The sequence below is a fragment of the Chrysochloris asiatica genome, unplaced genomic scaffold (assembly GCF_000296735.1).
Source record: "Chrysochloris asiatica unplaced genomic scaffold, ChrAsi1.0 scaffold00067, whole genome shotgun sequence".
NCBI classification, from domain to species: domain Eukaryota; kingdom Metazoa; phylum Chordata; class Mammalia; order Afrosoricida; family Chrysochloridae; genus Chrysochloris; species Chrysochloris asiatica.
The window spans coordinates 699,785-715,194 of NW_006408585.1; the positions used below are offsets into that span (position 1 = coordinate 699,785).

At 40.1% G+C, this 15,410-nt stretch overlaps 1 protein-coding gene across 1 annotated transcript in view; it reads right to left on the reverse strand.

The window, feature by feature from the left end:
- MTHFD1 (methylenetetrahydrofolate dehydrogenase (NADP+ dependent) 1, methenyltetrahydrofolate cyclohydrolase, formyltetrahydrofolate synthetase) overlaps positions 1-15,410 on the reverse strand; it is an 80,572-nt gene that overhangs the window by 46,551 nt on the left and 18,611 nt on the right. The window contains exons 2-7 of the mRNA XM_006864565.1: positions 14,107-14,191; positions 6,049-6,108; positions 5,590-5,643; positions 4,058-4,194; positions 3,825-3,925; positions 210-346 (exon numbers count right to left, since the gene is read on the reverse strand). Coding sequence (XP_006864627.1) covers positions 210-346; positions 3,825-3,925; positions 4,058-4,194; positions 5,590-5,643; positions 6,049-6,108; positions 14,107-14,191 — 574 coding nt within the window. The remainder of the gene's footprint in view (positions 1-209; positions 347-3,824; positions 3,926-4,057; positions 4,195-5,589; positions 5,644-6,048; positions 6,109-14,106; positions 14,192-15,410) is intronic.

Here is a 15,410-nt window from a genome sequence, read left to right on the forward strand (position 1 = left end):
GTGAGGCTATCTGATCTGGGCTCCTCTGTTTTAATTTGAGTTTGTTTCCTCATTTTGTAAAATGAAACAAGTCAGGGAACTGTTAAGAGGGGTTAAGTGAGAACATGAGGACAAAGTACAAGGCAGTGGCTGGCCTTTGAATGCTAGCCATTCCTATCAAGGGAAGAGAAAACACACACACATGCTCCATTTTACTTTGGATCCCTTACCTCTGCACCCAGATTGGCAGTCTTTGAGTGGCAGGTGGTCACTGTGGCATTGTTCCATAGAAGCAAGTCATGCATTGGGGCACCAACTATTTTACTGCGCCCAACCACCACAGCATGCCTTCCAGCAATCTGCACCCCTGAAAGACAAGCCAGCATGCATCAGAATTAGGAGAAAAGAGTCACCCTCTTTCACATGGCATTTAAGTGGGAAAATTCAGAACAATGAATGCACAGAAACAGGTTCTTAGTGTCAAACTGAATCCTTCATAAAAATATTCCTTCTTTGGCAGTAATATTCTCAACTCTAGGGTTTCAGCTATAAATTGGGACTTGTACATGTGGCATTCTTGCTGTGGGTTTTGAAGAACAGCTTAAGCCAAGATCCATTCTTTGAGTCAAAGGGAAAAAAACACACCTGACATACAGCTAAACGGTCATAGGGAAAAAGGCATCAGATTAAATTACAAGGGAAAGCAGTTATAACAAACAGGGTGCACGTAAACAGGGTGGATCCAAGGGAAGAAAATTAGACCAAATTCAGGAAGTACACATCCAAACTTCCTTTTTGCTTAGGGCGTAAAACATAGAGCCCCTTGCCAAGAAGTGAGAAAGCAGAAATGTAACTGTGGTAGAAGCTTTTCTTTTTGCCTGTTCAGTAGCCATTGGCAGTGTTATTATTCATTGCTGTTAAGTTGATCCTGACTCATGGTGACCCCATGTGGGTCAGAACAGAACTGCTCCATCGGGTTTTAAAAGCAAACTGCCAAGCCTGTCTTCCAAGGAGGTGCTTGTTAAGTGCCGTCAAGTTGATTCTGACTCATAGTGACCCTGTAAAGGGTTTCCAAGAAGCGGCTGGTGGGTTTGAACCGCTGATCTTATGGTTGGTAGTCCAGTGCTGATCCACAACAGGACTCCAGGTGGCTCTGAGTGGGTTCAAACCACTAACCTTTCTGTATGTAGTCAAGTGCTTAATCATCTGTGCTACCCAAGATCCTCACTGACAGTTCACCAATTTTCTTTTTAAGAGTACTGGGGTGGTGCTGTAGGATACTCTCTGGACCCCAGGGTTGGTTTGAAATGCAAGGTCAGTGATTCAAACTCACCAGCCTCTCCTCAGAAACCCTATACACAGTTGCTGAGTTGAAAACAACTCAATGGCACTTAACCCAACAAAGATGGTTTGAGTATATAACCTATAACCAACAAAGATGGTTTGAGTATATAACCTATAACCTGTTGGTTATAGGTTATATACTCAAACCATCTTTGTTGGGTTAAGTGCCATTTTTTTGCAGCCAATGAGAACCAATTTTTTTTTTTTTTTGCAGCCAATGAGAACCAATCCCACAACTGCCTCGGGGTACCAAGTGGAGCCTGAGAATGAAGCAGCCCACAAAGAAAAGAAAAGTTCAGAGCTAAAGGACTCAGTCTGAGAGCTTCTAGCCAGTAGTAGGGTGGAACAATAAAAGCTCTCCCAAGGCTTATGGCTAAGGGCGGAAGACCCTTGTTTAAGGTAGTATGTGCGAAAATCATGCTACTTACATAAAATTAACGTAATCAGAAAAAGTTATTTGTTGTTGTCGTTGTTAGGTGCCATCGAGGCAACACTTATAGTGACCCTAAGCACAACAAAACAAAATACTGCCCAGTCCTGTGCCAACCTCACAATTGTTGCTACATTTGAGTCCATTGCTGCTGCCACTATGCCAATCTATCTCGTTAGGGGTCTTCTTCATCTCCAACCCTCCACTTTGATGTCCTTTTCCAGGAACTGGTCCCTCCTGACAATATGTCCAAAGTATGAGAGAGAAATCTAGATTTTATAATATAAAATCTAGAGAAATCTGGCTTCTAGGGAATGTTCTGGCTTTACTTCTCCCAACATAGATTGGTTTGTTCTTTTGACAGTCCCTGGTACTTTTACTATTCTCTAACACCACAGGTCAAATGCATCAATTCTTCTATGGTCTTCGGTCTTCTTTATTCACTGTACAACTTTCAAATGCATATGAGATTATTCAAAGTATTATGACCATCTAGACTCAAGACCTCAAGATTGGAGTGTTTAAAAGCTACTACCTTCCTATAATTTTTAGGGTTCAGCAAGAAGGAAAACACCAGTTGCTACTACTCCATAGGATTTACTTTTATCAAGCTGCAATATATTATTTGCTAAATATGCTGTATAATATAAATTCAGTAATATAGTTGTCACAAAGCTTGGGGCCTGACCTTTTCTTGACAACCACAGAGATAAGCAGATGGATACTTTCCACTTGAAACTTCTGACCCACTTTAACAGTACATACTGCCTTACAAAAATAAACTCTGCTAGAAAGCAGATTAATGGTTGCCAGTATTTGTAGGGAGAGGAAGTAGTCAAAAGTAACTATTTACTATGCATGGGGTTTCTTTTTTGGAGTGATGAACATATTCTGGAACTAGAAAGAAGATGAGGATGGTTGCAAAATTGTGAATATACTAAATACCACTGAAATGTGTACTTTAAAATGGTTGAAATTATAAATTTTATATGCATTTATCCACAAAAAAATACAATAATCTCTGTGAAAGTACTCATGATAATCAATCAGTCCAATGGACTTATGGAACATGTGAACATCAGTCTCCATGACTCTGAGATCAGAAGAACTAGATGGTGCCTGGCTACCGCTACCAACTGCTCTGCAAGAGATCTCATTAGAAGGTCCCAGTTACAAAGGGAGAACATCTGGTCTTCCACCACCCTTCAGGTATGGAAAGGAACTCGCACACATGGTCCAATTGTCAGCCAACCAGCAGATAGGTATATTTTTGCTGTTTTTGTTTACAGAGGGTAAAAAACCACTACTAAGGTATGTTTACCATGAAATGGTCAATCATTCAAAATCAAAAGGACAGAGTTGGGAAGGAATGAGAAGGTGGATGGAATGGAAATAAGAACCACAGGGAAGAAGTAGGACAACTGTCGTTACATGGAAGGGAATGCAATCGTAGAGATGAATAAAGTGTAGGATTTGGTGAATGTAAAACTGATCATCTTGTCTGTGAGCCTTCACCCAATTCACAATAAAAACAAACAAACAACCCTTAGATATCAAAGTTTTAAAACAATACTTTCTATATCATTAAATTGCTAGACAACTGAAGAAAAATAATGTACTCATGATAAAATGACAGTACCAAAGTGCTGACTAGGTAATGGAGTAATCTGGCCAACTACAAAAGGGGTCCATTTCCTGCCACAGAACTACTAAGGAGGCTTTATGACCTTTCATACTATCTGAATTCTTATTACCAGGGAAGTTATTGTTTCACAAAAAGAAATCATTTTGAATTCAAACCTCAGTGACATTTTGGCTCGATGGTAAACGAACTGAGTCTCTTAGACAAGTTACTTAACTTTCTGAGCCTATTTCCTCAGCTGCTGAATAATACCTCTTCATGGGGTTGTTGAGAAAAGTAAGTGAATATTTAGGTAAAGTCCCTAGAAGATGGGCCCTTGTGCCAATCAAGTCCATTTATTTATGACCCACAATATATCTCCTCTGTTCTTCCATGTGTCCACAACAGACACCAGAAGATGACACTGGATTTTGTTGACTTATTTTTTACCTGTCTCTTTGATGAGTTCCAAGCATCCTTTAGGTGTGCAAGGAATGAAACAGTCATTTAGGTCACCTCGAGCAAGCTTTCCAGCACTGATGCTAGTCAATCTAAAACAATAAAACAGATGATAAAGTGTTAGGTGGTTTTACTCTTTAGAAGCAAACATGGTGTGGTCCCCAGACCATAAGGTATTATAAATGGAATCATACAATGTGATATAGAAGCCAAGTCACACTCACCCATCCACATCCTTTTCAGGTACAATAGCATTGATCACTGCTTCGGTATTAATGGGATTCTCTGAATCTAACGGAAGCTGCACTATGAATCCATGCACAGTGGCGTCTTCATTCAAAGATATAATGTACTTTAACACCTAAAAGGAATGCCAGTACCACATATAACTCAAAGAAAAACTTTCCGTATCAAAAATTAGTTGCCTAGCCTATATTCTCCCCAAGAGTTAATAGTTCTTTTGAACTCGACTTCCTCTTGAATTTTGAATACAACTCTACTGTAACACAGAATATATCCCTTAAGTGTCTGGTAAGAAATCCATCAAGTAAAAGAGCTAAGAACTTTAATAACTTATTACAGCAACTGAAATGTCCATGTTGTCATCATCCAAATCACGATACAAAGCAGCTATATTATTAACTATCCACTAATAGTCTGTGTGCAAATGTCTTTTAATTTGCATCTTCCAACATGATGGTCCACAGGACTTGAAATGTGACTAGTGCAATGAGAAAGTGAATTCTAAATTCTAAATTGTATCTGATTTGAATTTCAGAGCCATATGGAGCTACCATATTGCACAATGTAGACACAGAGCATTTCTAGGATCTCAGAAAGTTCCCTTTCTTTCTTGCCCCCTTTTCAGCAAATCCACTACCTACAGCAACCGCATCATCATTGATTTGTTTTGCCTATTCTTGAAGATCACAGAAATAGAATATGCCTTTGAATTCTGAAGTGCTGATAACTGCAGGCCAAGAACTAGTGACTATTAATAAAAATGTTTGATTGTGTTTTATGTGAACATTTACACACCACACTGTTGTTATTGCCATTGAGTTGGTTCGGGCTCACAGAGATCCTGTACACATTGTCCTGTGACACCGGTTACAATTTTCACGATGTGTCAGCATTCTCATTACTTCCCTTCTGTTTTTCCTGTTTCCACTGAGCTCGCCTCCTTGCCCCTTCTTACTCTCTCATCTCTGCTTCTGGGTAACTATTGACCGTTTGATCTCCTATAGTTGATTCTCTAAGGGAGCATGTTACTCATGAATGATGATGCTTAATTAATAAGTCAGTCTATTATTTGGGAGTGGCTTCAGTTAGGGGATCACTTTTTAATGAGCATCACAGGTAATTCAGAAGCAAACCTTGCTAAAATCACACTTCAGTAATAAACAGTCATTGCTGTTGCTGGTAAGTGCTCTTAAGTAGGTTATGACTCATAGAGACCTTGTATGGGGTTTCCTAGGAGAGGTCGGTACATTTTAACCACCGAACTTGTGATTCAAACCAACCTGGTGGTCAAGTGCTTATCCTACAGTGCCACCCCAGGACTGACCATTTACTCTGAGTATTTGCAAGGATTTTCTGGAGGCAGAGTATGAAAAAAGAATGACCTAGAGACCTATAAATGTATCAATCTCTGAAGTGTCAAAAGTCAGAGGAAAGTACTTCAGCTTTTGTACTTAAGTACAAAAAGTATCAATTGTTAAGGAAAGTACTTAACAGTTGATGCACAATGGCTTACCTCAGATTCGGTGGCTGTTCTTGGTAATTTAATGTGAGTGGCTTTGATCCCAATCTGCAAATATGAACATTTTACAACAGGTGAGTAACAGGAAACTAGAGCTACATGGCCATTTCTTCCCAGACAGGACTAAAGTAATGAGGGGGTGTTAGTCATCATATCACCCTTACATGTTCTGGAGAATTACTCTTAGTGTGACCCATACATCATTTATTTATCAGTTCAATCCAGCAGGTTCATGCCCACTATCTCTGCTCTTAGGGAAGTAAGCAAATCATTGATAAGAAACTATAAGGGCTAACCAAAAGCCACAGTGAAAAGTCACCCATTTCTAACTTACAAAATAAAGTCTGCTTTGAGTGGGACTTTCTAAGGTAGGATAGGCAAGAGTCAAAGACAGGATTGGGGTTGGGGCAGGGGTGAGAGTTGGGGGGATGGCATCCCTGGTCTAGGTTTTACCTCTTCAGCAGCCTTCAGTTTCATATTTATATAAAGATTTGAATCATCTCTGTCGCCAACCTAGAATAATAAATACATGCAAATCAGACAATTAGGGAATACAAAGTGTACAGAAAAGCTTCTGAAATTCTAGTTCTGATAAAAGGAAAATTTTTATTCTGGAATAAGCTTATTGCACAAAACTTTTATAGAATTGGGAAAGTGAGAACAGGATGGAGACATGAATACAGGCAGTAGAACCAACAATGCCCTCCTGATTCCCATGTTAACAGCCAAGAGTAAAGAAAACACAGGTAACGCTGGCATCAGCATTAGAAACTAGGCCTGTCAAAACCACATAGAATCTGTTTGCCACTGCATCAAGGTACAGGAGGGCTGAAACATGACCAACAGGAAGGAAAGGCACCTTGGCTCGGAGGCAAAAACATAGAAAGGACACATTCCACACATAGCCAAGCACTATGCAAATGCATAGGCTCAGCCATAGACACAGAGAAACCAGTTCAGCTGGTTTATACCCAGGATGGACATCGTGTAAGGCACCAATATGCACCCTCAGAACCAAGAGGAAAACATGGTGCCAAAGGCAAACTAAACCACTATGCTTTGTCTCACTATGCTCTCTTAACTTCTTTTATGAATATACTTAAAGTTCTAAAGTCTTCTGAGGTGCATCTGGAGTCCTGGTGTGGCACTGTAGGATAAGCACCCAACTGCAAGGTTGGCCATTCAAACTCAACAAAAAGTTCCTTGGAAACCCTGTATGGGATCACTATCGGTTGGAACCAACTTGACATCACTTAACATCAACAGCAAGGTGCCTCTGGAGCCCTGGTGTGGTGGCATTTTAGGATAAGCAATGGATTGATATCCACTAAGGCTGCCAATTCAAACCCACCAGCACTCTCTGGAAACCCTATAAATGATTCAGAACTGACTTGACAACACTTAACAGCAACAAGGTGCCTCTGAACCCTGTTGTGTTGCTGCAGGATAACAGCAACAGGATAACAAGGTAAGCAATGAACTGCTAACCACAAGGTCAGTAGTTCAAACCTACCAGTTGCTCTCAGAAACACTCATTATGAGTCAAACCAACAGCAGCAAACAGGTACCTCTGGTGTGGATTTAAATCGCCAACCTTTCTGTTAACAGTAGAGCCAGTTAACAACTATGCCAACAGGGTGACAGCAGCCAGAACTGCCACTGCCAGTCACACTGACACACCCACAGCCACCCCTCTGTGACCCCAGCCCCCTGTGTGTGTCATACACCTCTGCACCCTGACGTGTACAGAGTTCTAGTCTGGCTGTGGACGCAGCCTCCACATGCTGCTCTCCTCCACCCCACATCCAGAGACCGGACTCCTGTAATCCAGTGGATACAGTTCTTTGGCTTTGTCCTGAGGGCTCCCTTAAGGTTTACTATAATAGGCTTCATGGGGATTTAAAGGTTTTAATAAAATAAACTTCATAGGGGCTTAACTAAGGATTGCATGGAGACTGCTGCCAAGCGTCCAAATCATATAATATCCTACTTTCGAGAACATCTTATCTCATAGAACATATGGTGGTTGTTTAGTCACATATACCTGCATATGTTCTTTGTCACCACCATCCACCCTTTACTGACTGTTATCAAATTTAATACACCAAGGTTTTTAGACCAAAATAGAAAAAGAGTTGGTCTTAAAAATTTGTTTTCTTACATTTTCATTATTATTTATAACTACGATTAGTAATTACTTAGACTTAACTCTGAGATAAACTAATTTGATAACCCACTTCCAGTCCTTTTTTAACCAGTTTTTCTGTTCTAGACTTCATCGTCATTCATCTCTCAGAAAGCTGAAACGTAAGCCTAAGAAACTTTTCTAGGAAAGATCCACAGGCATTGTTCTGAACGTACTACCTGAAAAGATCTTTCTGTTGCCCATGCATGTGAAGGATCCCTTTGGCTCAATTTGGGGTCACAGTCTTTCCTTTCAGAGAAGTGGTCTGTTCCATTAGGACTACAGAAGAGAAGTCTGAAGTTTTTTGTTATCCTTGATGTTTTTTGTAGGCAACTGTTTAATGCCTGAATGTTTTTGATGAAAGTTTCCTAACACTTCAAAATTGCTACCCGTTTCATAAGAAAAAGTTAACTGTGATGAGCTTATGTCAAAGTTTGAATATAATCTTAATGCACAGGAAAGACCACTAAGAAGTCAATTCAAGATTCATGTTCAGTACAGGCATCTGATAGGGAAAATGGTTATGCAATCATTGCTAGACAAGATAGAAGAATGTTTAGCTTGACTGACAGTCACCTGAGTGGGTGGAAGACTGGTTTCCAGAACAAATTTTAATCCCTTTACATTTACCAAGAAATTACTTAAGCATCCTATTAAGAATGCTAATTTTCTTCCTTGAAGGAGGCTCAGAATTACTCCTCTCATAAAAAGGTCCTATTCCAGAACAGGTTAGAGATCATTTTTTTCTATTATGCCAAGGGTCTGCAAACTGTTGCTCTAAAAGGCCAGACAGCATCTATTTTATGCCTTCTAGGACTCCAGGTGTGGTGCCGTGGGTTAATGCGCCAGAATGCAAAGCTGTTTGAACTGCAAGGTTTGCGGTTCAAGCTCACCAGCTGCTCCTAGGAAACCCTATACAGGGTCGCTATGGGTCAGAACCAACTCGACAGCACTTCATAACAAGGCCACCTACTCTGCTGCATACGCTTTGTCTTTTTACAACCTTTTGAAAATGTTCTCAAAACCTGGGTCATCATTTACTAACCTCTGGTTTTACTTTGAAGTATCTTGAATATTAGTCACCTTTCAAATTTTTCTTTCTGCTTCAGTAACTTTTTATAAATATTCAGGCCCACTGAGTTTATTAATTTTAGGTCTTGTGTTTTTTGTCCATGTGTTTTGTGCGGACTTAATGCAAAACACTTTGAATAGGTCCTAGTAAGAAGCAGGTGTTAGCTATTTACTAATAAGAATTAAAATAGTTTATGTCCTAGGAGACCTGGTGTGGCGCTGAGGGTTAATGCGCCAGACTGTAAAGCCGTTTGAACTGCAAGGTCAGCAGTTCAAGCTCACCAGCTGCTCCTAGGAAACCCTATACAGGGTCGCTATGGGTTAGAATGGACTCAATAGCACTTAACAACAATGTGCTACGATGGAAACACTGCCTTATTCACGTCTCTTATGATGAAAAGTCAAGTCTTGATTTCTTTTAAAACATTCACTTATTTGGGAAGTTGTTGTTAAGTGTCATGGGATCAGATCGGACTCATAGTGACCCTGTATACAGTTTTCCGAGGAGTAGCTGGTGAGCTTTAAACCCTTTAAGAATAAATCATAAATGTCCTTGAGCATAATGCCAAAGAATTGTGACGAAAAAGAGAAAATGCCATTGGGTTTTGGAAACAGACAGACCTGGATTCTTATCCCTTTCTGACTCCGTTCCTTTCTGACTGTACCTTTGAGCACATGATCCAATAACTATCAGTTACCTTGACCATAAGGGAACAGCACCTGCCTTGTATAGGTTAAGTTAATATTAAAGCAAATGTTGTTTTTAAGTGCTGTCCAGTCGGTTCCGACTTATTGTGTCTCCATATAGGATTTCCAAGAAATACCTGATGGGTTTGAACTGCCGACCCTGTGGTTTGAAGTCCAGTGCTGATCCTACAGAGCCATACCAGGAGTTGTTGTTGTAAAGTGCCGTCGAGTCAATTCCAATCCATAGCAACCCTGTATAGGGTTCCCAAGGAGCAGCTGGTGAGCTCGAATCATTGAACTTGAAATTCAAATGACTTTGCAGTCAGACACATGAGTCCACAGTGCCACACATATAAATCCTTTGAATTATAGTGCTGTTGCTAAATGCCATCAAGTGAATTCCAACTCACAGTGACCCTTGTCAAGGGTTTGCAAGGAGCAGCTGGTGGGTTTGAACCACCGACCTTGTGGTTCAAGTCCAGTGCTAAAGCACCACACGAGGGATCATTCTATATATAGCACCATCATTCCTTCTGTAAAGGATGACAAGTAGGTGGGGTGAGTGGACTGTGATCAGCCTATGATCAGAATGGAGGCGGCTGTAGTGGCCTGGGAGGAAGAGGAGAGACAGAGCTAAGGAGGGAGCAGCAGGAATGAAAATAGGAACCGATTCCAAGAGCTTACAAGAGGCAGAATCAATAGGACAATAGTCTGGTGGGATGTGCAGAGTGAAGATGAGAAATCCCAAAGGAGTGACATTGTAGTGTTTAGGGCATAGCGAGCTTCTGTTAAGGGTGTATTCAGGAACACATAAGGATGGTGGCTGACCAACATGAATGACTATGATTAAAATCACAAAACTGTACTCATGAAGATTATAGCAATGTCAAGTATACTGTTACATGTATACATGCTGTTGTTTTTGCCATCGAGTCAGTTCTGATTCATGGTGCCCCGTATGTACAGACTAGAACTGCTCCATAGGATTTTCAGGGCTGTGACCTCTCAAAAGCAGATCGCTGAGTGTATCTTTTGAGGTGCCTCTGGGTGGATTCACACCATAAACCTTTTGGCTGATAGTTGAGCATGTGCTTCCCAGGGACTCCTACCTATAGATTTACCACAATTTAAAAAAAAAGAGAACATGAGCGAGATGGTCTGAGTTTCTGGCCTGGGTATGTGGGAGAAGGTGGTAACAGCTATAAGGATGGAAAAGGCAAGCGGTCTGAGACAGCAGAGATGGGATTACAACATCGTCTGTAAACCTGGTGTTGTAGAAAAATGTTGGTTCTGGTGCTAAAGTGCAGAATTAAAAAAACCTATCAGTGTTTATTGGTAAGGGCACAGGAGACCATTTACAGTATAGTGTTGATGTAATAAAAACACTTGCAATAACTAAGTCCAAAATAAATGTTTGGGAGTCAGTTTTTTAAATGGGAGAAGAGGGGAGAGAAGCCTCTCAACATTGCAAAGGAAAGGTTTACAGAAACAGATTTCTTGCCTATGACATTTACTCTTTCTATAACTAACAATTCACAAGAATAGCCAAGAAATAATTGGTCCCTAAATGTACCAAGTGTACCCACAACATATACCTTTGATTCTTGCTTAGTCATTTGAATACAGGAAAACCCACTCCCTGCAGAGGACACACTAGGCATAGAACAGCAGGTTTTCTGGGCTTTTCTTCTTGGCTAAGACCTCTTGGCTACCCCTAGTCTATGTAATGGGGAAATAATGTGGAATTACAGGGTAAAAAGTTTAAGTACTACTCACTCAGAAATTCTTGATAAACAAGGGACAGAAACCTCACAAGGGATGAAATGACTATTTGGAGACATACATGCAAGAGATAATGAAAGGTGAGGAAGTTGCATTTCTGAAGGGTGTTTCTTATGACAGCTATAATTTCCTGTCATCCAAGTCAGCCCTTCGAACATTCATTTACATATGTGTCCATGAACATCTTTACTGACTGCTTCCTACCAATTTCATGAATCTGGAATTCAGAAAAGAAACTTGGATGGAAAACTGAACTTAGAGAAATAGTGACCCAAGAAGCAATGGGGTTACGGAGGGAAAGAATAAGGTGAAGAGGTCTGATGGCTGAGCCTTGAAGTTTCAGTATCAGAGATGAGTAATGACAAGCAAAAGGGACTCGAGGAAAGAAGGAAACAAGAGTGGTGTCCTGGAAACCACGTCTGGAGCTCAGAGGAGATTTAGCTGTAAAAGTCACTGGACTACATGTATTTGGTGTTTGGGATCAGATGAAATGGCCTAGGGCACTAGTTTTCAAAGTCTGAAAGGTCAACCTTATTTTCACAATAATACCACGATGACATTTGTCCTTTTCACTGTGCTGACATCTAGCTGACGGTGCAGAAGCAATAGCAGGTGTAACTGCTGGTGTTGCAGCATAAATCAGGGAGTGCCACCACACGATGTGAGCAGTCAGTGCATTCTCTTCATTGCCATTCAATCCCTCAGTAAAAATCAATGCAGCTTCACCTGGCAATGTCCTTGTTAAACAGTAAAAAATATCAGTGTTGCTAAACCCTGACCCTTGAATACTTGTCTTTGTAACACTCTGTGAAGTTCTGGAAAGCATTTATAAAGCTTAATACAGAATTGTGGTGACTGACTTGAAGAAAAGGTCTTGTGTTTTGCAGGGGCTGCACGCTGCACTGGCCACAGTTTTCACTGGAGCACCATCTTCACTTGAATGACAAGTAATGACTTTCAGGCTTGAGTATTTGGCAGGTGTTTTCTCAAAAATGGACAAAGTGAGTCACCTACTTCAAGAAATGCAACTGATAATGGTTGTTGCCAATGACAAAGATTTCAAATGAAAATTCAGTTTTTATTGTGAGCTTGACAGTTTCTCAATGCGTAAAGACTTCTGCTGGGTTTGCTGTTAATATTAACGACTGTGTTTTTTGTTAAACGGTAAAATAAAATGTGTTAACATATGGATAATTCAGCAGATCATTATTTTTCCAAATTAAGAACACAGGATGTTTCAAAACAATAAAACCAGGAAAACCAAACCAGTGGCCTGCTCAGGGTGAATTTGAACTGCTAACCTTTTGGTTAATAGTTGAGTACTTAACCACTTGTTACAAAATATCCAAACCATGTAAAATATCCATTCTAATTGCAACACAAACCAAAGTAAAAGTTCACAAACAGTTTTAGAACCCACATTTCAACTAATCTTTAAAAACTTTTACTTACTGAGTTTTGGTATAATATCAAAGAAAATATCTAGAATTATTTGAAAAGACTACTAAAGACTCCTTTTTCCCCCCAAATACATAGCTATATGAGACTAGATTGTCTTCATATATTTCAACCAATCAACAGATAGCAACACATTCAATGCAAAAGCAGATGAGAATACAGCTGACCTCCAATAAATCAGATAGTAAAGAGTTTTACAATAAAATATTTAAAAATGCCCCTCTTCTCAACTACATTCTGTTCTGAAAAAGTTATTTTTTAATAAAAATGTTGCAGTAAAATATAACGCGCATACTATTAGCCTTTTTAAATGGAGAAATACTTTTTAAATTTTCCAGTTTTGATTTCTAATACAGTAAATATTGACAAAGTCATATAAACAAAAATTTTAAGAAAAACCTGCTGACTGAAAGGGTATCCATAGAGAATGGTAAAGGATCAAGATACTCCAACAATTAGAAGCTGAACTGAAACGGACGAGCCTGCAAAGACAAACTGAAAGGGGATGAGATCCCAGAGAAGTAAAAAAAAAAAAAAAAGGTGAGGGGAGATGAACACGGTCTGAAGTGCTACTGAGAGACTGAGTAAGGAGGACACCTTCTTAATTAAACAGTGTTATTATAAATGTAACAGGAGTCCTGGTGCAGCACTGTGGATTAACGTGCCAGACTGCAAAGCCATTAGAACTTCAAGGTCGGGGTTCAAGCTCACCAGCTACTCCTCGGACACCCTATACAGGGTCGCTATGGGTTGGAAGCGACTCGACAGCGCTTAACAATAACAACTATAACAGAAAACACAAATGTTTGCTTTAACAATCATTCTCTCACAGATGAGGAGACCAGAAGTCCGAATTCAGGGTACCTGTTCTGCTCTAGGGGAAACTTTCTCTGCCTTTCAGCTCTGAGGGAAGGTCCCTGTCTCTTCAGTTGTTGCCTGCTTCCTTGGATAGCTCCATGTGGCTTGGCATCAATCTTCAATGCTGCTTGCTTAAGCTCTTACATCTCAAAAGAGAATGGCTTAGAACATACCCTACACTAAAGCTGTGTCATTAAAATAGCAAACCCATCGCCCAATGGGATTATAAACCACAGGTATAGAGTTTAGGAATTACAACATATGTTTTTTTGGCTGGACACCATTCAATCCAGAAGAAGATGAAAATATATTATCATTGTTGTTGTTAAGTGCCGTTGAGTCAGTTCCAACCCATAGCAAACCTGTCTAGGGTTTCTGAGGAGTGGCTGGTGAGTTTGAACCGCTGACCTTGCAGTCCAGTGCATTAATCCGCAGCGCTACACCAGGTCTCTTTTATATCATCATCATACCTGCAAAATTGCTAGACCTGGTGTAAACCCAGGTACTTGCTCCTTCATCTGAGTGACTTGGTTCTTCAGTCTCCCCTTTATTTGCCTAGAAAACAAAGAAAAAATTGAAATTAACCTTTAATGCTTCAAGCACAAATAAGTGATGTAACTCATTTGGTGTATTTCTCATTTAAATAAGAAATTGCTTTACTAAGCAGACATTATCTGGTATAATATGTACCATGATTTCTTCATCAGTTTTCTAGACTTCAAGTAGACATGAATCTTCTCTAATGCTTACTGACCTTGAACCTTGGGGTACTTGGGGTGGCTAATTTAAAACTTACTAGTTGGTGACATTCAAATCATATACTGAACAAATAAAACAACTCCAAGTCTTAATCCCATTTTAATAAATAACACTCTTTCAACATTCCTCCTCTCACAGGAGTTATCATGAGAAAATTTTGTAGCAAAGAACATGAGCTCTTATCCTTTTGCTTGACCTAGGGGGACCATAGGGACCCTACTCCACATGTAGTATGAGCTTATAATTATATTCTAATTTATAAAAGAATGTTCCTTCCAAAAGAATTGAGCATGATGCTAAAAATGTACTCCCTTGTGAAACTTAAATAAATCAATTTGCCAGCATATACTTTCTCAGTGATGCAAAAACAAAATAAAAACCCCACTGCCTTTGAATTGATTACGACTCATAGCTACCCTATAGAACAGAAAACTGCTCATTAGGGTTTCAAAGACTGTAAATCTTTACTGAAGCGACCTCATCTTTCTCCCACAGAGCAGCTTGCGGATTTGAACCACTGACCTTGCAGTTAGCAGCCCAATGCCTAACCCACAGCACCTCCAGGGCTTTTTAATCAGCAATATAGAATACCAATTAAGGAATAATCTTGTTTCCTCATTGTACTGGGTTGATAGGGACAAGAAACTTGAACACTGGCAATCAAAAATGGGGGGAGGGGGTGGGCTACAAAGTGGCTGGCTTACAAGTTTTCATGAGTATGCTTAGTTTCAGAATGAGGGTGGTAAGGTAGAATCCCCACTGAATAGTTTTCCTCTTGTCCAAATGGGTCTGGTGAAAGGGGACAGGGGATGATGCCGATAGGATTTTTATCACTCAGTTGTGAATAATTGTTAGCAGGACTGTGAGTGCCACAACTGCAATTGTAGAAGAAGGAGCTCTGGTAGCGTAGTGGTTACGACTCGGGCTGCGAACCTTAAGGTCAGCGGTTCGAAACTACCAGTCGCTCCGCGGGAGAAAGATGAGGCTTTCTACTCCCGTAAAGATTTACACCCTC